The following is a 26,030-nucleotide window of genomic DNA, read 5'->3' as shown; positions in this document are numbered from 1 at the left end:
TCTGGTTTTGAAACTGGAGAGCATGCTGATGTCTGGTATCACTGAGGTGGCTCTTCCCAAGGTTGATTTTGTCTGGGAAAATTTGGAGAAGTTGTCTGGTACTCTTATTACAGCATGTGTTCAGCTGGTGGATTTGTTACAGTTTGTGCCCCAGCTATGCATGTCATTAACACAGCACTCGGAGCTCAAGATGGTCACCAAATGGCTGGTCAGGTGGTGTTAATTCTCCCCAAGTTTTGTTGATCCTAGAAAAATAGGTCATAAAATCATACTGTATCAAAAAGTAGGGTAGGGAGGAGACAAGCGTCAAAGCTATTCTACAAACCAAAATTCTGTCAATGGAGGACAGAAGGATTATGCTGTTAAGGGCTAGATACAGAAACACTTTCATGTTTATGCTCCACTTTATTTTTTAGAAAGGATTTAAAAGCAGCTTACTTACATATATCTTACTTAAAGGATAAAATGAGACACTGAGCACCCTCAGAACAAGGAAAAATCAAGTGTAGGTAAATAAACTGAAAACAAGAGAATGGGGTGAGGATGTATGTTACAAAGTCCTTTAAGACTGTTAGAGGTAAGCCACAAATGGAGTTCTGAGCTTCCTAGGAGCCAATGCAAAGAGGAAAAGCCCTTTCATTTACAGGATTCCCACTGCTTACAAGGTTAACAACAAACCAGCTTCTCAGGAGAAGCATGGCACTTTTTGGTCCTGAGAAAAATTTGTTCTCATAGGTCTTTTTAAAGGAGACTCTGTATATGACAAACATAAAATTCTTAGCAGCATCCTACAAGCAACACACCACCAAGATCTGTCTGGCTGCTTCCCACTCTGTCCATCAATGCAGGTTAAAGGCATAATGCCATGGTACAAGTCAAGAAAAGCAAGTCTGAGAGGGGCCAACAAAGCTAGGCTGAGTGTTTGTGGCTAACTTATGGTTGGGCTTGATCTAGGAATTAAATTTAAACCATTTAAGGCATGGGCATATCTTTGGATAACTCCTTATGGACATTCTTAACAGCAAGGTTTTGTTAAGATTTGGACGAAAAACAGTTTGAAATTATATGTTGGAATGGAAACTTAAAGCAGAGCTACTTTATGCTTTTGATTAAGGACAGCGGTATTTGTTCTAGCGATCAACCTAATTTTCTTAGGAAACACTCTATACACAGCAGGGCTTTAAGAGCATGGGCTTACAGGCGAAGAGATCAAGCGCAGGGGCTCTTGGAGGTAGACAGACCTGGGTTTCAATGTCACTCCTGCTCCTTCCTAGCTGTGGGACCGCTCTGATATCATCAGTTAAATGGGAATCCATTTAATATTCACAAATGTCTTCTGAGCATCCACAGTGTGTGGCCTAATCAAATAATGCCTACCTCATATGGTTTTTTGTGGGGATTAAATAAATAAATACATCTAAAGTATTCAACAGAGACTGGTACATGGTAAGCGTTGAATAAAATGTTAAAACGAATAATAAAAATAATAAAATAATAACCAGAATATAAGATTTCTGATTAAATTCTAATGTATAAAAAGTAACGATTAAGGTCTCAAAATTCTACATCACAGAAAATGGTTACAATAATTTTGGCCTGAAAGAGTTTAAAAGTGAGCACTACCAATCACTAACAGAGGCAGTAAAAATATCAAAAAAGCACCAGCCATAGATTTAAAACATGTTAACTCGTGGGTGAATGTTCTAAGATATATATTGTATCTGGAGGTATCCACAAGAGTTGACTGGGAGGCCGAGGCGGGTGGATCACAAGGTCAGGAGATTGAGACCATCCTGGCCAACATGGTGAAACCTATCTCTACTAAAAATACAAAAATTAGTTAAGTATTGTGGTGTGTGCCTGTAGTCCCAGCTACTCAGGAGGCTGAGGCAGGAGAATCACTTGAACCTGGGAGGCGGAGGTTGCAGGGAGCCAAGATCGAGCCACTGTACTCCAGCCTAGGGGACAGAGCAAGAAGACTCCTTCACACACACACACACACACACACACACACACAAAGGGTTGACCTGCTATGTGAGACAAAGATACAAACCAGATAAATTTTAAAGAACATCTGTCAAAATTATGATTTTAGCTATAGAATGCCGAAGTCTTGATGTTTTGATGTTCCTGAGGGAAATATGCTGGTACCCTCACTAATCTCTCAGTTTGGTAATACTAGATAGAATATAATTTCTCCCATAAAATGCCTTTGAAAGCAAAAACCCTACTTAACTTCGAGTAGAGCACAAAACTGAGTTGTGTTAGGGATGCTGGACAGGCAGTTAAATCACTCATTAGCAAAGCATCGTCTTTCTGTACAACAGTCCCACAGGTATAATTCCAATCCATGCCTGAACAAAAATACAACTTACTACATATCAGACTCCAAGAGTCCTCAGTCAAAACCTCAAATGTTAAAATCTGCAGATGCCAAGCAAGTTCATCATCAACCATTCTTTTGGTAGTTATTAGACAGTATAGCCAGATACCTTTTGAGGCTACCCTGAGTTCACGACAATGAAATTACGCTATCTGTATAGAGAAGCACTGATATATTTATTTCCTATATAGCAGGGGAGCATGCACGCAGTTCATCTAAATGCAGGTTTGAGTCATTAAGAAACAAGCTTAAAAAGGAATGGACAATATACTACCATGTTTTATCCTGACTTGAAATCACCAGCAGATCATTACTTACCCAGAAGTATTAAGATACGGGGTTTTATGAGAGTCAGCAGCTGGGCTGGGGAGGGGAGAGGTCTATATCCTGCCGATACCATTTATCATTGATACTGTATCAATTTCCTAGCCATCCAGTTTAAAGGCCAAAAAAAAGATCAATAAAAGCTACAAACAATCTTGTGCTTTTTCTGACAGATTTCAATATAAAGTGATGAAGAATGGTTGATGGTGTGATAGCTGGGTATTGCCCCGAATGCCGCCACGAGAGACATGACTTGCAATTCATCAGGAAGAAAAATGGTATACGCTTTAGATGAAATGCACTGCGAGCTAATGAGTCTAAGTATACTGGTTGAGAGGGGAATCAAGGAGGCTTGTTTTCTCTTTCCTTGATTTATTTTTCATGAGTTAGGCCACTCTCTAATTTCAATCAAACTGGATCATTCACTCATTCAATCAATAGTAACTAAGTAACTAATGCTAAGCATTGTGCTTGGTTCTAGAGATACAGTGGCAAATAAACATTATTCCTGTTTTTAGGGAGTTCATAATCTATACCTTTATTTATGGTATTTCAAAAAGTTCAGAGATAAGGGAGTCCACCAGCAGAGGAAGAAATTTTCACTAAGTGCCTTTAGTTTGAGCTTTTAAATTATCGCTATATGAAGGAATGTTAATGAACACGTTTGGGAGTTGCAGCTCAGTTCATGCTCTTCTTTGAAACTGACTTGTCTGTATCATCTCCAGAGAAAACCTGCCCTGTCCACAAGCATTGCTGAGGGAATGGGCCTCAAAAGCCATGTTTATAGTCCATGACCCCACTACCCTGAGCACAAGTGTTTGAATCAGGGATAGATAACTGAACAAAGAGGAAACAATCCATAGTACTCTATTTGGAATTTGAAATTAGGATCCAAGAATGAAGAGACCATAGTGGCCAATACGGCTGTAACCCATGTAAACCATGGGGACTGGGCGGGGCGGGGGGGGGGCAGAAATCACTTCAGTAATAAAAAAAATTTATAAGAACATAGTATGTGCCAGGCCCTGTGCCAGGTTCTAGAAATAAAACAATGAAGAAGACAGAGTAGTAAGTGGTAAATGAAATGAATATAGATTGTGATAAGCACTGCTAAGAAAACAAATAGGATGCTGAGTTAGAGAATAGCAGAGGAGGGAACTAACGTTCATGGGATGGTCAGGGGAGGCCCCTCTGAGAAGATGGTATTTAAGCTGAGATCAACCGTGAGAAGCCCCAAGAATCCATCAGTAAGAATGACTAGAAAGCACAGGGATCCTGGGCTAGGGAAGAGCTCAGCATGTTCTAGAGACCAGGATAAAGGCCAGACATTTGAGGCACAGTGAGGAAACGGCATGAAAGAAGGTGAAAGAGAAAGGCAGGGTAGGGATCACATAGGTTCTTGTAGGGCTTGGTACATGGTCTGACCTTGAAGTACAATGAACAGCTGAAGAAACATTTTAAGAAGGAAAAGACATTGTGCTGTCAACATTTTAAAACATCATTCTGTCATAAGGACAGACATATGGACCAATGAGATAGAAGGGAAGCCCAGAAACTAACCCTCACATCTATAGTCAATTGATTTCTGACAAGGGTATCAGGCCATTCAATAGGGAAAGGACATTCTCTTCAACCAGTGGTGCTGGGAAAGCTGGATGTCCACATGCAAGAGAATATAGCTGGACTCTTACCTCACACCACATAGAAAAAATGAACTCAAAATGGCTGAAAGACATAAATGTAACAGCTAAAACCATAAAAGTCTTAGAAGAAAACATAGGGGAGAATCTTCTGGACATTGAATTTAGCAATAATTTCTTGGATATAACGCTAAAAGCATAGACAACACAATAAATAATAAATTTTATTTCATCAAAATTAAAAACTTTTGTGCATCAAAGGCACTGTCAACAGAGTAAAAAAAAAAAAAAAAAGCCACAGAATGGAAGAAAATTTTTGCAAATCATCTGATAAGGGACAAATAACCAGAATATAAAAAGAACTCCTAAAAATTGACAGCAAAACAAAACAAAACAAAAACCCAATTCAAGAATGAACAAATAATTTGAATAGTCATTACGCCAAAGAAGACATACAAACGGCCAGTAAGCACATGAAACGATGCTCAACATCACTAATCACTAGGGAAATGCAAATCAAAGCCACAATGAGAAACCACTTTGCACTATTACAATGACTATTATTTTAGAAATGGAAAATAACAGATGTTGGCAAGATTGTGGAGAAATTAGAAACTTTGTGCATTACTGGTGGAAATGTAAAATGGTACAGCCATGGTGGAAACAAGTTTGGCAGTTCCTCAAAAAGCTAAAAACAGAATCACCTTATGATCCAGCAATTCCACTCCTAGTTAATATACTCCAAAGAATCAAAAGCAGGATTCCAACAGATATCTGTACACCATTTTCATAGCAGCGTTAATCTTAATAGCTAAAATGCAGAAACAACTCATTAACAGATGAATCAGTAAACACGCTGGGTGCGGTGGCTCATGCCTGTAATTCCAGCACTTTGGGAGGCCAAGGCAGGAGGCTTGCTTGAGTCCAGGATTTCAAGACCAGCCTGGATAACATAGAGAGACCTTGTCTCCACTAAAAATAAAAAAAATTAGCCAGGTGTGGTGGCATGTGTCTGTAATACCAGCTACTTGGGAGGCTGAGGAAGGAGGATTACTTGAGTCCAAGAGGTCTAGGCTGCAGTGAGCCATGACTGTGCCACTGCACCCCAGCCTGTGTGACAAGGTGAGATCCTGTCTCACAACCAAACAAACAAAACAGATAAATGGATAAACAAAATATGGTGTACCCATACAATGGAATATTATTCAGCTATAAAAAGGAATGAAATTCTGATACACACTATCACGTGGATGAACCCTGAAAATATTATGCTAAGAGAAATAAAACCAGATACAAAAGAACAAATATTTCATGATTTCACTTACAGGAGGTATCTAGAATAGGCAAATTCACAGAGACAGAAAGTAGAATAGAGGTTACCTGGGGCTGGAAACCTCTGTTTTTAGTTTTTTGAGGAACTGCCAAATAGGAATACAGTGTTTAATTGATAAAGAGTTTCATTTTGGGATGACGGAAAACATTCTGAAAGTGCATAGCAGTGACGGTTGTACACCAAAATGAATGTATTTAATGCCCCCTGAACTGTACACTTAAGAATAGTTAAAATGGAAAAGTTTATGTTGTGTCTGTTTTACCACAATAAAAAATAAACTAAAAAAGAAAACACCACTTTGGCTGCTGGGAAAAGTGAGCTGGAGAGAGGCAACTGTGCCATCAGAGGAAGCTGTTCTGCAGAGAGGAGAATGATGCAGACACAGAGAAATGTAAAGACATGAAAGCATATGGACCAGAGAGAAAGAAAAGAGTGGCTTGCTGGCTTTCCATCACATGAGGCGCAGCTGCACTTCCCTTCCGTGAGATTCACCCATATCCTTTCAGTGAATTGCTTTATACTTGACCTAGAGTGAACAGATCTCTGTTCAGGAAACAATCCCTGGTTAAGGCAGGGACACAGCTGAGATCCAGATACAACACAGCCTGGGGACACAGTGTGAGGCTACTGGTTTCTAAAGCGAAGGCTCCGTGAGAGCAGAAAAATGGTTTTGCTTCTCTCCCCTCACTCTCAGTGACTTGCACAGTGCCTGACACATGGACGACCATGTGTTGAAAGAATGCTAAGTAGCTCTCCCACGAGTCTGTCAAAATCTGGGTTTCCATCTTCTCATCACCAAACTAAGGCAGGATGGAAACCTAGAGAACTAAGCCCTAAGTCTTCTCTCATTACTGATATGAATGGCCGAGCTTCATTCTTCACAAGACTTGTGACTTGTTCAAGGTCAGGAGAAGTTCATATTAACATTTCAATTTTATATAATCTTAGGTGCCTTTCTGAAAAGTCTGAGTTCCAAGACGCCCAACACTTATTGGGTTCCCAACAATTTTCATCACACCAGGCATAAGAAAAGTCAAACTCACTTTTTCATAAACCTACGACACATAATGGTTTGTAACTTAATAATACTCTGTTGTTCAGAAGTGAGAGGAAACATCACTCTCCTTTTAAAACACTGCAGTCAGAACTTCAAGAGATCCTCAGATAACAAGAGTGGAGCTCTGCTCATTTCACTTTTCCCAACTTTTCCAACCACCAGCACACGTCATTTTTAATATGGGAAAACGAGAAACGACCTAATTTTACAAAATTTACACAGATAATAATTTATCACTCTGTTGGCCTATCATATACCCATTAAAATATGACTCTGAAGACTATATGAGAAGATATTTAGAAAATACAGTATAAATGGAAAAAGAGGAATGCAAAATTAATTATATAATTTCATTATAACAATGTAAAAATGAAGTTTGTGGCTATAAGGACTGGAAGGTACCAAAAGGAGATGAAAACAGTTGCTGAAAGGTAAGATTATACATGGAATTTTAAAATATATTTATATTTTATTTTATAATATTCTAAAAAGTCAACTACAAATACACATACACACAGTCACGGCCCCAGAGGAAAAATGTGAACAAATGGATTGAACAATGTTTGGTCGATTGGATACCTCATCAGGCCGAGGATAACTGATGACCTAGCTGAGGTCCTCTAGGGCAGAGCTTTTTAAAGTGTGATCCTGGGACCAGCAATATCAATATCAACCTGGGAACTTGTTAGAATTGGAAATTGTAGGTTAACCTCGGATCTACTGAATTTGAAACTCTGGGACTAGGGCCCAGCAATCTACGTTTTAATCAGCCTTCCAGAGAGTTCTGATGTCTGCTCAAGTTTGAGAACCACTGCTCTCAAGTACTTTTCCATTCCGATATTCTGTGATTTCCCCACATCTTTAAAGAGTCCATCTTTCACACCCATGTTATCTCTCCCAAGTAGTATCGTCACTGTTTATAAGAGTTCCATATTACTTACTAGGCCAAGTCCAAAGTGTTCACCTGACAGTCAAGGCTCTACTTTTGCTGCTGAATTTTGTCTTTTTTTTGTTTTGTTTTTTGTTTTTTTTGAGACGGAGTCTCGCTCTGTCGCCCAGGCTGGAGTGCAGTGACCGGATCTCAGCTCACTGCCAGCTCCGCCTCCCGGGTTTATGCCATTCTCCTGCCTCAGCCTCCCGAGTAGCTGGGACTACAGGCGCCCACCACCTCGCCCGGCTAGTTTTTCTTCGTATTTTTAGTAGAGACGGGGTTTCACCGCATTAGCCAGGATGGTCTCCATCTCCCGACCTCGTGATCCGCCCGTCTCGGCCTCCCAAAGTGCTGGGATTACAGGCTTGAGCCACCGCACCCGGCCTGAATTTTGTCTTTATGTCTGCAGCTAGTTAACATAAACTGTGCTTATGTGCGAAGTACTTTATGTACATGATCTCATTTCATCCTCATAACAACCCTCTAAGGTAGATAATAGAAATATCCCCATTTTATAGATGAGAAAACTGATGCCAAGGAAGTCCAAGATCATACAATTAGTGAATGATGAAACAAGAATGACTTCAGAGCACATGTTCTTCAGCATTACTGAGGTTCAGAGAAGTAACCTAATTGGTCACAAAGATAAGCAATAGACCTGGTATAGGAACCCAGGCCTACCTGATTCCAAAGCTTGCTTGCTTTGTAATCACAAAGCTCTTTGCTAGGCAGGACCATTTGCTCACTGTCTTGGAACATGGCATTGCCAGGAATCATGCTGTTGGCTCATACCCACTGTCTATCCTCTCTGCCACCAACCCACATCCCACAGCTCTCCACAAGGTCTTCCATGGTGTGTCTCTGAGATCCCTGGCCAGAAAGGATGCTTCCTCCCTTCTCTGAACCCCCGTGGTGCTCTACATGCATCTTTTTCACAGTATCAATTCCTACTCTGACTTATAGCTATGCACCTGCTCCTTCAGGGGAGGTGGTGGTCTAAGTGGTGTGGTGCCACCAGTGACAGACAGAACAGGTGTTGACTGAATCAACTGAAGTATCTTTTATGTGGCTAAATTCATTCTTCAGATATTTTACATGTCTTATCTGCCCAGCCAGAGGAGAGTAAGCTCCTTAAGAACAAGGACCAAATCTTTTACTAATTTTATCTTTTCAAGAACACCCAGCTCCAGGCTAGGTACAGTCAAGTCTATAATATATGCTTGAGTTCAAGTAGAACGCCACTGGTACACAACTCTGGAATAAATTTTTCTACTACTTAAACTCTGCAAGGATGCAGCTTATATTTATAGGGGAAAATTGGGTACTACAGAAATAGATACAAGCAACTCATTTTTAATAAATAGAAATAGTAGACAACATCATTAATAGTGTTAAATAATAATCGATACAATTTTATGAGCACATTTGTTTTCTGAAAATTTGTTCAGATTTCCATATAATTGGAAAAAATCACATTCTATCTTTAAAAAATATTGAGACTATTATATGCTTTCATTATGGCTCTTTTAAAATGAAAACATACAATTTTTAAAAATCATAGCACAAACCCCAATGTCTCTCATTAAGGAAAATGTAGATATTTTCATTCCAAATATTGATCATCTATAACAGTCATTTATCTAGTCCAACCAATATGCTTTTAACAGGAAAAATAGCTCTCATAAATATTCTAACGCCTACCACATACCCAGAAAGCAAAGATACAGAAAATCAGAATATGTATTTCAATAATATTTAAACCTTGAAAACTAGATTTATAAACTTTTAGGAAAAAGATCATATATAAGCCAAATGCCACCTTTCTTAATTCATAAATTGTTTTACTTAATTATATACACAGAGAAAAATACCAAGCCATAACATATTTTTAACAAACTGGAAGACAAGATTAAAAGTATGTAACAATCAAAACAAATAAATAAAGATGATCAAATTATCATAGCCTTTGTGTAGTTATTTATTCCAATCCAATCCTTACACTGTACCCACATGGTCTAACAGTAAATATACAACAAAAGATCTGATGAGCTTGGCGATCGTCTCTAAATCTAAATCAATGTACTACCACTGTACAGACAGCATAAACTTACCAGCTCCACAGATCCATAATGTTTCCTACTGAAATCCCCACGTCTACAGCCTAGGTCTTCCGAGACAGAGCTGGAACAAAAATGCTTCATCAGTATTATACATAGCGATCTGGCCACAAATCTTCTGCAAAAATCAACTACCATTTGCAAAAAGGGCTGCTATGGAATAGACTTGCAGTGCCCCGGCTCCTCACTGCAGGGGAGCCTCCTTGCAACAGACACAGTCCCCAGCAGCCATTGCAGAGCCTGGCTTTCATGAAGCCCTCAATAAAAAGCAGATGTCAGAGTCATCCCTGGAAGTATAGGCAATGATTGAATTAAATATTTAGTCATTTGCAATCGATTGAAATTTCCAAGGCTACTGGTGGTTTATAATTTCATTTCTGTATAACCAGAGAGGAAAGAAGCCCTGCAGTAAACTTGAGGAAAGGGACAAAGCTGCTGAACCGGATCTTGCAATTATCTTTCGTTTAAGAGAGCCTCTTTGTCCCAAATATGCAACATAAAAATAACTAGCATTATTTAATGCTATATTTTAAGTAAGAGAAAGAAACTTCACAATCCTGGTAGGCTCCACCCCCTATCCCCCTTTAATTTAGGATTTTTATGTGGCAATATGAAAAAAAACCAGAACTAACAGAAAATCTAGTGTCCAAGTATTTTCAGCTTTTTACATAGCAGCAGCTACCCACCCCCAAAAAAGGCTTACATCAGATTTCAAAAATCACATGTTGTTGAAGAGCAATTAAAACAAGGGCAAAATTGTTACTACGTTTTCATCCTGAATGCACAGTTGCACACTCAAAAGGCACATATCTTATTAGTTAGTATATTTAGCACCCAAGCAATACTCATGAAACCACATGAGATCCACAAAATATAAACAGTTTTAATAAGTTTGGTTCTAATATGTCATGCAAATAACTCTATGATAACATAGAAAATAAAATTACATAGGAATAACATGTTTACTAGATTCAAAATATTTGGGATCTAACATGCAAAGAAAGGTGCATTTAGTACCTTTTCATCCTTCCTTAAACGGTAGGTTACATTTTCTAAATTACAGCCCTCTTGGCACATGCAGAAAGAGACTGACTCTGATGTTTAGCAAGCAGAGAACTGACTCTCTGCCAGGACACTGTTTGACAGGCTCCAAGAAAGACAGCATGAGAGAAATGAGATTAGAGAGTCTAATGGTATTCTGCTTCCACCATCTCACAGAGATGGCTGAATTAATCTTATATGAGAAATTTAACCTTTTGTAGTCCTCTCTCTCTTAGCTGAAAATGGGCAACAAATCAATGCATGCAGTTTGAAAGAGTGTTCCAGAAATTACCCAGGCTACATTCTTGCTTCTAGTGATAAGATTTTCTACCCAAAGATCTCCAAAAAAGAATAAAAACCTTCCCTCCACGGTCGATTCCAGTCTGTATTAAATATGTCCTCTATGCCCATTTTCTTAGCCCATTTTGAAAACCTTCCTGGAAGCTACTGCCATTGCCCTACATATCAGTCACCAAGCCCGCATTACTGGCCGCTCCAGTGAGAGGAGTGCTGGTGGACTTGGACAGAGATCGGGCACAGAGCGGATGCCCAATGGCTGTTGACTAAATGCTCTGTCTGCCCAGAGTTCAACTCGACGCTTCAATTTCAGCCAGGCCCACTAGGAAATCAACAACAGCAACAGCTTCTAACATGAATAGCCAAGAACACGAAAAAAGTAAGGATATGGAGCACTGGGTCCTCCCTGTGCTGCCATCAGCTCTGCTGAGGGGGTTCTGAAACATGGTGCCAATTCCCTAACTTTACCAGCAGCCAGACACAAACACATAACCCTACATCCCAGACCCACCACCTTCCTTAGATGCCTCACAGAAGGAAAACAATGTCCTATGAAAACAACCAGGGAGTGAGCTATAAAGAGAATGTCCACTGTGTGTTGCCCTCCCTTCCCCCATATTACATTTCATTCAATATACCGCAGAGGGATGCTTGCTAATAGTGGGAACCAAGCTGACCTATACGGGCTACATTTCTTGGGTTGTAGGAGGCACTCAAACCAGCCAGGTTAAAAAGACCTAGCCACTTCCCTCTTCCCTTCCTACGCTCTCTGGCCTCTAGGCCTCCAGCACAAGAGTTATGAGTAGAGTGGCTCACCCAGAGCTCCAAGGGGAGCTTTGTTCTCCTCCCAAGGCCCAGTGTCTGGCCTACTGCCTGGCACATAGTGGACATGCAGTAAATGCTTATTGCATTAATGAAGGTATTTGTATATCTTTTGAATCATACTAGCTAAAGACCGACAGCACCTCTTCTACCAGGGCAGGCTGCCCACTGCCACCCCCACTAATGAGCCATTATTATTCTCTGCTGGTCATTATTCCGTCAATCCAGAGTCCTGGCCTATAAGGCAGCCACCGTTACGTGCATGCCAAAACCTGTCCTCCTTTTGTCTTGGGCTTGGATTACATTTTCCAGTCCCTCTTGCAGGATGTGTGGCCATGTGACTGAGCTCTGGCCAAGACAATATAGGCTGAAGTGATGGATATGCATTACTTCCAGCACATCCTCTGAAATGTGCCTGATCTCCTAGCCTGTGGCCAGCTGGACAGAGAGGCTGTAGAGACCTGCAGGAGGGCAGAGCTTCAATATGGAAAAACGTGGGTCTCTGATTGACCACAAGGAAGGCCACACCATGAAGAATGTCTGTATGGAAGGCTACACCACGAAAAACATCTGTACTAGAATATGATGTGAGCAAAATGTAAACACTTAGTTGTGTTAATCAGGTAGAATTTGAGTCTACCTGTTAAAGCTGCCGTTTTACCTGAACTAATACAGAAGTGCCACAATAACAACAACCTAAAGTAGTAGGCAGGCAGCAGCCAGTGAGGAAACGGATCTCAGAGGCTGAAGAGATAGAAATCTGTATTAGATGGTAGCAAAATATTTGGTAAAACTTATACCTGCAGTCATTCAGAAGGTGGACCATGTACTCAGCAAGCCTGCAGCTCTAGGGAAAGTGGCTAGAAACAATCAGAGTGAAGTTGAGCACTGGCTCCTCTTGGAGAACTTAACAAGGTTCTTCACAACGAAGAGACAAGCCCAGGAAAAAACTGGAGGGGTTTCAAGCAAATAGACGAAAACAGAATGAATCGAGAGACCAAGCGCCTCATGGACTTGAGAAATCAGTTTCTGGATCCCAAACAATAACAGCTCTGGCCAAAGAAATATGGGTAGAAATGAAGGGCACCTCTACCAGACCCAGCCCATAAAAACTTCCCATAAGGGCCAGGCACCGTGGCTCATGCCTGTAATTCCAGCACTTTGGAAGGCTGAAGGGGGAGGATTACCTGAGGTCAGGAGTTCGAGACCAGCCTGACCAACATGGAGAAACCCTGTCTCTACTAAAAAAAAAATTACAAAATTAGCCAGGCATGGTGGTGCATGCCTGTAATCCCAGCTACTTGGGAGGCTGAAGCAGGAGAATCACTTGAACCCAGGAGGCGGAGGTTGCGATGAGCTGAGATTGCACCATTGCACTCCAGCCTGGGCAACAAGAGCAAAACTCCATCTCAAAAAAAAAAACCAAAAACCAAAAACCAAAAACCAAAAAACCTTCCCATGAATAATCCTTGGTCTCTTTCCTTATCTGCTAGCTTCACAGAGAGGACTCTGGGGCCCAAGAGGGATACAGCCACAATATGAAGGTGCCTGGGTCTTAAATGACCACATAGAAGATTCTAACCAGGAGTAGCTTCACTGGACTCTGATATGAGTGAGCAATAACTTTTATTGCCTTAAGTCACTAAGAGTCAGGGTTTACCTGTTACATTAGGTAATTTTATCTTAGTTTATACAGCTCTAATAGAAAGTAGTGTAAGAATAAGGTCCACAAACAGGGTTTGTCAGAGGGCTGGTGGGCCAGGATGACTCTAGATCAGGGGTTGGCAAACTACAGCCCAATTCAGCCCACCGCTTGTTTTTGAAAACAAAGTTTTATTGGAACATAGCCATGCCCAATGGTTATGAACTGTCTGTGGTTACTTTTGGATTACAACAGCGCCAAGTTGAATTGCTCCAACAGTGACCCATACGGCCCACAAAGCCCAAACTATTTACAAACTGACCCTTTAAAGAAAAAGTTTGCCAACCCCTGTAGTATAGTCTCCCAAATCCCTACTGTTCGTTTTAGGCCTACCCAGAAACTGATTAGTGTGTCAGTGAAAAAAATTCTGACACCATGTCAGAGGACATGTTGCTCAGACTAGAGTCTGAGCTTTGCAAAAATGCAGATTCCCTGGCCCTATTCTGAGAGGTTGTAAGTCAGTTAATCTGTGATTTTAACAACAGCCAGGGGAATCCTAATATAGGTGGTCCACAAACAATGCTTTGAAACATACTCCTTTTCCAGATGACTCAGGAATCCTGGGAAACCTGTTAACCATTCTGCAGCACTCTTTATAAGGAAGGATAAGGCCTTAATCCAGGTTTCTATCCATGGGAGGAGATGCAATGTAGTCCCTCAAAGCATGCACTTCGGTCACAGATATGGGTTCTCAACCTCTCCAGGCATTAGTTCCTTCATCTGCACAATGCAATTGAAAATATCATCTACTTAGCAAGGTTATAAAGAATAAACAAGAAAAAGCAGACAAGGTTCTAAGCACAATGTTTGTTGCCAGGCTTGAGTGCAGTGGTTTAATTATAGCTCACTGCAGGCTTGAACTCCTGGGTTCAAGCGATCCTCCTACCTTAGCCTCTTGAGTAGATGGGACTACATGCTTGGTTAATTTTTAAAATATTTTTTTGTAGAGATGGGTGGGGGGGAGTCTCACAATGTTTCCAGGGCTGGTCTCAAACTCTGGCCTCGAGTGATCCTCCCACTTCAGTTTCCCAAAGTGCTGGGATTACAGCTATGAGCCACCACATCCAGCCAGCTCTTATTAGTAATATGAATGCCTCTCAGGTTTTTAGAAAGTTGGCATAAGTGGTTACTAACTTTTAAAATAATTTTAAATAAAATGCTTTGCCTCTTATCCCTAGGTAGCAGTAAGGGAGACCCAGGGCCAAGCAGCAGGCTTCCCTGGGCAGCGCTGAGGGTGGCATCATGCTTCGGCACTACATCTCCTCCCTAAAAGCGTTGGCCTAACAGTTTGACCTCACCTAGAAAATACCTGGGACCCACTGTTGCCATGACGGGGGAAGAGACTTTGAAACCTGGCTAGAGGAAGTGACCTGAAGTACCAAAAAGAACTTCAAGTTTCTCACAGGCAACGTGGTCCAGGCTCTAAATATAAACCCTCCTGCTTTGGCAATTTAACGTGTGAGGATGCTGAATCACACTTCGCAGGCATGAACAGAGCTGAGGACCTCCATGTTAAATCTCTAAATATGGCCTGGGATGAGAGCAAAGATTTCCAGCTCCACGTAGAAACGATGTAAGTCACATTCCTGGAAAGCAGGACAACCTCCTCCAAAGAGTCAAGAGTTGTTAAAACTGATAAGGAAAGAAAAGGGAGTCAGCCAGCCCCCAAGGGGAAGCCAAACTCAGTGATCCAGGTCATCACTCAACTGACCCTGAGATTAGTGCTGACCTCACAACAGACCCCACAAGGCCAGGCCTCAGCAGTGTCCAGGCCTGGTGGAAGAGTTAAGGCCAACAGCGACAAGGGAGACTCTTCTAGATCAGTGAAGAGAATTTGTGAGAAGTAACAGGCAGTTGTTCAGAAGCCTACCAACAGTCAGGAGCTCTAGGAAAAGGCCTCAGCCACTGCCCCACAATAGGCAGACAGTAAAAAACAGATGGAAGGGATTCTCCTTACTGAGGGACAGAGAAGCTAAACCATGTGCCAGACTGTAGGTTTAGGCTTGTAGGGAACCCAGGGCCTCCTAACAACAGGTGCTAGAATAGCTTCTTGCACAGAAGGGACCAGCTGTCTCTCCTCCTGAAGATAAGTGCCACAGAAAAGCAGGGATGTGATGACATTAATTTCTTTTCTTTTTTTCTTTTGAGACAGGGTCTCACTCTGTTGCCCAGGCTGGAGTGCAGTGGCAGCATGACAGCTCAGTGCAGGCTCGAACTCCCAGGTTCAAGCAAACCTCCCACCTTAGCCTCTCAAGTAGCTGGGACTACAGGCACGCACCACCACACCTGGCTAATTTTCATATTTTTGTAGAGATAGGATTTCGCCATGCTGTCCAGGTTGCTCTCAAACTCCTGGCCTCAAGCAATCCATCTGCCTCGGCCTCCCAAAGTGTTGGGATTACAAGTGTGAGCCACTGCACCTGGCCCACATTAACTTCTAATAATGAAATGGAACAATTCTGTCCTCTTGAAGGCCTTTGAGACATAGGAAGTAGGAAGTAAGCAGAAAGATTTCCAAAGCAAAAGGGGACCCAGGAAATCAGGGCACTTTGATTCTTCTAACTCTCCAGACAGTTCCCTGCTCCCCTGTTGTGTTTCTGGGGGTACAATACCATGTGTTCCTTGTACCAGGATCTTAAGTTTACCATCCCTTAGCAAGATCCACCAACCATAAAGTGGTTAGATACTCCTGGATTTGAATTTCAGCTCCATCACACACGACCACTGTGACCTCAGACAAGTTACTTATCCTCTCTGAGCCTGTTTCCTTATTGCAGCGGGGGGTTAAAACAGTATCTGTCTCCATGGGAGGACTGAAAGAGATCATATGGCACACAGTAGTCGTTAAATAAATGCTAGTTATTCTAACTGTCATGAATCTTACCTGTCTTGGCCATCACCATGCTCTGATGTACCTTATAGAGTTCCTGGTTCATAACAGGGCACTTGATAAATATTTGTTGAATAAATTAATTCTGAATAAATTACTACATTTGCTCTACTTGAACACAGGTGGGTTCCTTTCCCTTTCTGTTCTCCCTGCACCCCCACCAACTGCCAGTACACATTCTCAGACATACTTTCAAGTACATTTGAAGTTATTGTTTACTGTTTTTCAGCCATCCTTCTCTTTCTACTTCTCTGTTCTCTAATTTTGGAAAGCACACCTCCTACAGAATCAGTGTGTCCACTAAGTTTCTGAGGCAGACATGTGCCCCTGAAATTTATGTGGTTCACTAACATTAATAAAGTCGTGTGGCAATTCACTGCAAGATTCCTTTCAATAATGATCTCTATCAGTGCCTTTACTATTGTATCTCTAAAATAAAAAATAGTAACCATACCAAATGCTGGCAAGGAAATAGAGGAGCTGGACCAGTCATCCATGGCAGGTGGGACTATAAAATTTTAAGCTAAGCCTCTTCGGAACAGTTTGGCAGTTTCTTATAAGTGAAATATGCAGTTACCATGTGACCCAGCAATTGCACTCTTGGGCATTTATCCCAGAAAAATGAAAATGTATGGTCAACACCCTGCACAAAAATGTTCAAAGCAGCTTTACTGATAACAGCCAAAAACTGGAAACCACCTAGATGTCCTTCAAAGGGCAAACAGTCAAACAAACTGTGGTACCTCCACACCGCAGAATATTACTGAGCAATTAAAAGGAACAAACTACTGATGTATGCAACAACTTGGATGAATCTCCATGGAATCATGCTGAATGGAAAATGTCAATCCCAAAAGGTTACAAATTGTATGATTCATTCTTGAAATGACTGAGTTATAGAGGGAGGTTGGAGGGAGGTGTGGTTATAAAAGGACAACATAAGATAGCCTTTGGGGATGGAACTGTTCTGTATTTGTCTGTGAATACAGGTAGATACAGAAACCTACACATGCAATTAAACTGCATGTAAAACTGGGCAAATCTAAACATCAGTGGAAGGTATCAATGTCAATTTCCTGCTTGCAATACAGTACTGTAGTTACTATAGTTACACAAGATGCTGCCCCTGGGGGAAACCTGGTAAAGGGTACATGAGATGTCTCTGTGTTATTTCTTGCCACTGCATACGAATCTATAATTATCTCAAAATAAAAAGTTTAATTTAAAATACTGTATCTGAGTTTCACTCACTTAAAAAAAAGGTTACTGAATACCTACAAGGTACCAGGCACTGTGCCAGGTGCTAAACCTGAGATATGTGGTCCCTGCTCTCATACAGCTTACAGTGCAGTGGGAAAGAAAGATACAAAGTACACAGGACTTCACAGGAACAAAAATATTGTGCAAGCAAAGCACAATATGTATATAGCAAATCTGGCAAACTGTAAAACAGCCTCTTTTTATCCCCTTCGTCAGTAGCATATGCAGTCTTCGGGTGTGGGTGCCCACAGCAGAAGCCGGGGAGGTCTGTCACACTCTTCTCAGCTCAAGACCCATCATCCAGAAACCTGGGAAACATTACCAACTAAGTGGTTCCTGTGAAGTACGATGTCTGCACACCTGCTCCCTCCTTTCTTAACTCTTCAGTGACAGCGACCTTGGCTTCTCTTTTCCTGTAAGGTCAAGACTTGAGGATTTTCCAGTCCAGAGTATAATTTAGTTTGGGAAACATCACTCCACATGGGATCTATAAATGCATGACCAAATTGTATTAAACGGAAACTTAATATAAGGAAAATAATTCAGTAGACAACATATGTTGTGGCATACCTCCCTTAACCACCTGCAGATCTACTTCTTTGGGGAAATCCCTCGAAAATCTGTCTCTCCAGGTTCATAAGGTTTCCCCACTGGGATTCACAAGATCTACCCCCAGCTGTGCCCAGACCCTGAAGGGATGCCTACTATTTGGAACAGGTGTTTCTGCACAGTCCCTAGGTAGCAAGATTCCTAGAGAACACCAAGGTCATTGTGATTTTGCTGCTCAGTGTGGTCTTTTGATATGAGCTGGTGAGAAATACAGTGTCCCAGGACCCATCCCAGACCTAAGAAATAGAATCAGCATTTTAACAAGATTTCCCTGGGATTCATATGCACATTGAAATCTGAGAAGCACTGATTCTAGCTCTTGGTTCTCAAACCTAGCTATGTATCAGAATCACCTGGAATTTTGTCCCTAACTTGTTTTATTATGAAATATTTCAAGATACAGTATAATGAAGAATAATATAATGAACATTACAGATATAAAACTCCTGTGTACCTCTCCCTGACCCCGTTTTCATCTCTCCCTCCCCTGAAACAATCACTAATTGGGCTTATACTTCCTGCTCATAGTTTTATATTTATACTATGTACTTACTCACTTCCAATATACTGCACTGTTTAGCATGTTTTAAAAATTTACATAAGTAAATACCATATAGCATGCATATCTTCCTGCAACTAACTCCCCTGGCTGAACAAGTTGCTCTTGAGATTTGTTCATGGTGATGCCTGTAGCTCTAACCCACCCACTTTAACTGCTGTATGATACCCTGCTGCATCAATGTCCTCCATTCTCCTATTGTTGGACATTTTGGTTGTTTCCAATGTTTAAATAACGCTGTAAAGAACATCCTTTTACACACCACCTTGAATACCAGTGCAATCATATCCCTAGATTCCATACCCGGGAGAGAAGTTGCAAGGTCATGATGTGTGCACTGTTATTTTTTCTACATAGTGTCACATTTGCTTTCCAAAGTGAGTGTGCCACTTTACCCTCTCATGAGCAGCATATGCATTCTAGTTGCTCCACAGTCTAGCTAACACTTGGGATTGTCGGACATTAGTTTTTGCCAGTCTGAGGAATATGAAACAATGTCTCACTGAGGTATGGCTTTAATTTGCATTCCTCTGATAGCTCAAGAGCTTGAACATCTTTTTCTTTGCTTATCGGCCTTTTGGGCTACGTTTTTCATGGTTTGCCTCTTCCAAATCTTTTGCCTCTTCCTTTTTTGTATGTTGTTGGTGTTTTTCCAATTAATTGGTAGATTTTTTTTTTTTTTTTTTTTTCTGAGACAGAATCTCGCTGTGGCACCCATGCTGGAACTGGAGTGCAGTGGCGTGATCTTGGCTCATTGTAACCTCTCCCTCCTGGGTTCAAGCGATTCTCCTGCCTCAGCCTCCCAAGTGGCTGGGATTATAGGCACATGCCACCACATCTGGTTAATTTTTGTATTTTTAGTAGAGATGGGGTTTCACCATGTCGGCCAGGCTGATCTCAAACTCCTGATCTCGAGTGATCTGCCTGCCTCAGCCTCCCAAAGTGCTGGGATTACAGGCGTGAGAATTGGTAGATATTATTTGTATATTCTGAATACAACCCTTTTTGGTTAACAAATTACCAACCTTTTTCTGTTACAACTTCCAGATAGTTGTTTTTCTCTTCAAATTTTGTTTCTGATATCTTTGATTAAGCATTAAGTTTTCAAATTCTAATGTAGACATTTTCAATCTTTTCCTTTATGGTCTTTGCTTTTCTGACTTAAGAAATCCTTCACTATCATGATTTCCTAAAGATAGTCTCTATTGTTCCATGCAAAAGTTTTAAAGTTTGCTTTATAATTTTTTTCATCTAAATAAGCAAATGTCCAGTTCCTACCCTAGAGCTCCTCAATCAGAATCTTCAGGAATAGGATCCAAGCACCTAAATTTTAAACTGAAATACATTTAATAGGTGATTCTGTTACAGTCACCCTAAGAGATGCTGATCAACTCATTTCCCACCCACTAGATGCCAATGAAAGGCATCTTCTCTACAAAATCCCAGGAAGCCATCTCATCTCTGTTTCTTTCACTGGGTTAGAAGAGACTTCAGAGACTTCCAAGTCCAGAGACTTAAGGACCTTCTAGTGTCTAATCTTTTATCTGCAATTGTGAAGGCTTTACCAGATACTTGAAAAATAGCCATCCAGTGTCTACTTGCACACTCTCAGTGATAAGAAACACCCCCACAACCCAGGTCCTCCCTTCTTCCTGTTAAACAGCTTTTTTCTATATTGAGTTGAAATCCATCACACCTTTATCTCCACCAGCTGGTCCTACACCTACATCCTTCATCTTTTCTTAACTTCTTCACCATCACTCCCACACCCCCAACCACCTGCCTAGTCTGGCACCACTCCCCGCTCAGCACTCCAGCCATACTGCCTTTCTCCTATTCCCTTCCATTTGCTGAGCTGCCCTTAGCTCCTAGAATGCCCCCTCCAAACTCCTCCTTCTTCCTGACTCTCCCTCCCAAACTAGGAATTACAAAGAGGGTATCTGATTAACACCCGCCTCCCCACCTACAATTTAAGCTTCACAATGGGTTCCCTGTTGGTTTTTTTCAGTACTGAGCCTAAACACCTAACATACTATCTGGTACAGACTTAGTACTTGGTGGGGTTTTGTTAAATGAAAGAGTGAATGAATGCAAGCAAGCCAGCCAGTCCTTTGGGGCCATATAAAACAAGTTAAAATCACTTGTATAGGAAAGCCCTTCAAATATCTCAAATATCTGAGGAGAGCCATCATGTCCCCTCAGTTTTTTTCCTTCTGTAAAGCAGGCTGGGAGTAACAGGGGAGGGTGAGGCCAGCTATATTGAGGAAGTGTCTAAAGAAGGGACCCAAAGGATCATAAATCAGGCTGCTATAAAGACACATGCACACGTAGGTTTATTGCGGCACTATTCACAATAGCAAAGACTTGGAATCAACCCAAATGTCCATCAGTGACAGACTAGATTAAGAAAATGTGGCACATATACACTATGGAATACTATGCAACCATAAAAAAGGATGAGTTTGAGTCCTTTGTAGGGACATGGATGCAGCTGGAAACCATCATTCTTAGCAAACTATCACAAGAACAGAAAACCAAACACCGCATGTTCTCACTCATAGGTGGGAACTGAACAATGAGATCACTTGGACTCGGGAAGGGGAACATCACACACTGGGGCCTATCATGGGGAGGGGGGAGGGGGGAGGGATTGCACTGGGAGTTATACCTGATGTAAATGACGAGTTGATGGGTGCTGACGAGTTGATGGGTGCAGCACACCAACATGGCACAAGTATACATATGTAACAAACCTGCACATTATGCACATGTACCCTAGAACTTAAAGTATAATAATAATAATAATAAATAAAAAAATAATAAAAAAATTAAAAAAAAATAAAGAAGGGACGGGGCAAATACACCGACCAGTTCATAACTTTCTGTAGGGTCAGGCCCATGAGACAATCCCTCGGCTCACAATTCCACTAACAGCTGAAGTGAACTGCCTTATACAGCATATTCATGAAATTTGTTTTTGAGTCAGACATAAAAATGCTATAAATATTGCCTCAGGTTCATCCAAAAAATTTTGTTTCAGGGGTTAATACGATGCTACTAATATAAGTGAACAAAGAAAATACTGTGGGAGCAATCACAGTGAATAAATTGTGACATGGCTCACTAGCTGTCAGTTCATGATGACTTTCCCCATGTCTAGATATTGATGTTTCTCAATACATAGATAATGCAATTAAGAGGAACTGACTGACACCATAACATTAAAAAATCAATCAGTTACAACTGTCAAAATTCATCCCACTGTATATTTAAGATATCTGCATTTTATTGCATGTAAATTATAGCTTAACAAAAAATTCCAAAACAAAGATCATATACAGAAAATATAGAACTCTGCACTTAAACTTAAAAAATATCTACATGTGTAAACAAATTATATGTGTATAAATGTCGCTTGGTATCTACTTAGCCCTGTCTGACTCACCACTAACTCACTGCCTGATCTTAGGCAATAAACATCGCCTTCATGGACCTCAGTTCCTACAACTATATAATGGGGTTTGATGGTTTGATTAATGAGTTAACTCAACAAATACTTATCATCATAGTGCCTTCCCATTGGATTTAATGAAAAAAGACATATGAAGCACTTACTGTGGTGTCCAGCTTACACAATAAATATTTGAATAAACAGGCTGTGTATCCATGCTTCTCATCAACAGAGAAGAAAAAAGTTCTCTGTAGACGGCTAGGGGCAAGCCAGAATTTGCTGTAGTCTACAATTTTCTTGCTTTAGGAACATAACCATCAGGGAAGAAAAACTTTTCCTCTACCCTCTTAGTTTTCTCCCTGAGGCCTGCAAATTTAACTGGAAAAAGACAGATTGACAGGAGAAAAAGTATACAAGTTTTATGTTTAATTTTACATGCAGGGAAGTTCCACAAAAAACAAATAAAAATCCAAAAAGGCACTTACACTGGGGGGCTTATATACTATTTTGACAAAGGGTGATAAATTGTGGAGAAGTGACTAGACAAAGGAAAAAGGGTTTGGGGTTTCTAGGGCTGGTAACTTGTTAGAAGGTATATGTGGGGGAAACTAATGGTAGTTAAAGGTTATTTAGTAGCATGTGTCTCATCTCTATCTCCATCTCTGGTGATAAGCGTTGTTCTCCTCTTGGTGCAGGCAAGGGGAGGAGGCATCTTCACAAGGGGAAATTTATGCCCTGCTTTTAGGCAGATAGAAAAAGGGCAGAGAGTTCTTCCTGTGTCTGCTTTTTTTCAACTGCCTTCAGCTCAAAATAATCCTTCTGCCAAAGTGGTGTATTTTGGGGTGGCATATTCTGATCCCTTTCATTGCCAATACCAATATGTGAGAAATTCTTAGTCTCAAACATAAAAATAAATGCTGTGGAACTGACATGAATTTTGCATTAAGGGATTGGGGGGCATGGAGCTACTTTTCAAATGGTCTCCGTATTGTATTCCAAATTTCTGGACCAATTTAGGTCCACTCCATGTTATCTGTGCTCTATTTTTCTTCAGACACATTCAGACCACGTAGTGGAAGAAAAGCAGCTTACTCTGTGCTTTTAAGGTCAAACTATATTTTTGAAAGATTTTCTAAAATATTTACTTCACTAAGCTGCTCTGATCCTGAGATAGTCTCCCGAAAAAAAAAAAAAAAAACTATGAAATCAATGCTGATTGAGAATGATGAGGGAAGGGGGGATGTTCTTCACAGAAAGCAAAATAATAGATAAGCCAAACTTATGGAAACACAGGAAGCAAAAGTATTTAAACTAAGAACATTTAGTACTATAGGAGATGACAAGAAAATAACCAGCCTGTTTCTAAGGGCAAAATTAGATTTATAAAAATGAGTGCTGGCTAAGGTGAATTTAGGGCAGGACAGCCCAAACAATTGCCTTCTGCCTCTTAAAAGCACTGATTAAAAATAGTAATACTATCTAATCCCTATTTATAGTGTGCCCTTATGGTGTGCTGTACTGTACTTTGAGATGAGGTTAGCACCAAAAATGGGTTACTGGTCCTTGAGGAATATGAAAGTTGAAAGAAGCGAAGACCGAAATAGTCAAAGGAATAGAATTCTTAGTAATGGCATAACCTCCTTGAGGAAAAATGATTACTTTTACCAGTTATTCCTGCAGGCGATGCTGAGCTCAACACTGAGCACGGCATCCAGAAAAGGGCCAGGACGTCCTGGCAGGGAGTGAGACCATCCTCCTCCCTGTTCTTAGGGCACAAGGAGCAGCAACAAACGAGTTCTGTTCTGTGCTTGCAGTCTATGAGCAGCATCCTTAACTCTGTGTCACCTTGAACGGTGAAGATCCACATCCCTCTCCCTTCTACTCAATCCACCTCCCTCCCTGAAAATCTCGACTGTGCCTGAGTCTTCACATATTAGCTCTGTTCTAATGACTCTCCAAACCAAATCTCCAACTCGAATCTTTCTCCCCAACTGCAAACTCAGACTTCAAAATACTGGACATGGCTCCATGGATACCCCAGTAGCCCCCAAAATATCATGTGCCCCTAATCAGACTTACTGCCACGCCTGCATTCCTGACTCTGTTAGCAGAAGGCTGCCCTCTTGCCAGTCACTCAAGCTGCAAAGTTCAGAGTCATCTCCCATGTCTTCTCTCACATCCCACATCGAATCAGTCACCAGGCCTCCTACTGCTCCTACCACCATGTTGCTTTTGAAACGTGTATGACTGTATCTATGTATTTGTATTTTATTATTTAAAGAGATAACACATTCAGTTGGTTCAAAACTCAGAGTATACAAGACTGTACAGGAAAACTTCTCCCTATCTTCTGCCTCCCAGCCCCCCATTTCCTCTCCCCACAGGCAACCTTTATTTTTTCTTGTGTAACTCCCAGAGGTATTGTATGTATTTTTTAAAAACAGAAATACATCTTCCCCTTCCCCCTTTTTACATAAATGGTAGCACACTATACACAATCCTACTCCTTGTTCTTTTCATTTAATGTATCTCAGCAATCCTTCTAAATCAGTAACAAAGAAGTTCTTGTATTCTTTCTTTTTTTTAGACGGAGTTTCATTCTTGTTGCCCAGGTTGGAGCCCAATAGCGCAATCTCGGCTTCCTACCACCTCTGCCTCCTGGGTTCAAGCGATTCTCCTGCCTCAGCCTCCTGAGTAGCTGGGATTACAGGTGTCCCCCACCACGTCTGGCTAATTTTTTGTATTTTTAGTAGAGACGGGTTTTCTCCATGTTGGCCAGGCTGGTCTCGAACTGCTGACCTCAGGTGACCTACCCACCTCGGCCTCCCAAAGGGCTGGGATTACAGGCGTGAGCCACCACACCTGGCCTCTTGTATTTTTTCTTATATTGAGTAGACATACCATATTTTACTTAACCAAGCCCCTAGTTAAAAGGTTTTCAACCTTTTAACTTTTAAAGGTTAATTAGCATATTATGATGCTGCAATGCATAATTTAAAAAAATTTTTTATATGTTTTTTAAGACAAGTTCTCACTCTATCACCCAGGCAGAAGTGCAGTGACACAATCATGGCTCATTGCAGCCTCAACTTCCCAGGCTCAGGTGATCCTCCCACCTCAGCCTCCCAGGTAGCTGAGACCACAGGCACACACCACCATGCCCGGCTAATTTTCCTGCATCTTTGGTAGAGATGGGGTTTCATCATGTTGCCCAGGCTGGTCTTGAACTCCTGGGCTCAAGTGATCCACCCACCTCAGCCTCCCAAAGTGCTGAGATTACAGGTGTGAGCCACTGCACCTGGACCATAATCTTGTATATGCCATTTTGCACATGAGAATATTTGTAGAATTCCACCCTGTCATAGTTTCTTGTCCCTTCTCCCTTTTCCATTTTTACTTTCTTTAATTTAGCTCAGACCTTCACCACTGCTGAGGTCTTCTAACTGGCATCTCTACTCTAGTACCCTTAACTTACACGCAACAAATAGTAAGCACTTTCTACATGCCAGGTACTCTATTAAGACAGGGAAGAAAAAGGGAATAAAAAAGAAAACCCAGCCCCAGCCCAAAAATCCTCACCTGTCTCGTAGTTGTTGGAGCTTTGGGAACTTATT

The 26,030-nt window shown here is 41.1% G+C and overlaps 1 protein-coding gene across 4 annotated transcripts in view; it reads right to left on the bottom strand.

The window, feature by feature from the left end:
- Nucleotides 1-26,030, bottom strand: part of GARNL3 (GTPase activating Rap/RanGAP domain like 3) — a 183,574-nt gene that overhangs the window by 132,172 nt on the left and 25,372 nt on the right. For 3 of the 4 annotated variants that reach the window (XM_033191556.1, XM_033191547.1, XM_033191565.1), the window contains exon 3: nucleotides 9,780-9,849. In XM_033191556.1, coding sequence (XP_033047447.1) covers nucleotides 9,780-9,849 — 70 coding nt within the window. Of the gene's footprint in view, nucleotides 1-9,779; nucleotides 9,850-10,802; nucleotides 11,143-26,030 lie in introns of those variants that run through there. The other variant, XM_033191570.1, reaches the window with a different exon arrangement.

This window comes from Trachypithecus francoisi, unplaced genomic scaffold (assembly GCF_009764315.1).
Source record: "Trachypithecus francoisi isolate TF-2019V2 unplaced genomic scaffold, Tfra_2.0 Contig01585, whole genome shotgun sequence".
Lineage (NCBI taxonomy): Eukaryota > Metazoa > Chordata > Mammalia > Primates > Cercopithecidae > Trachypithecus > Trachypithecus francoisi.
This window is presented reverse-complemented; position numbering and strand designations above follow the sequence as displayed.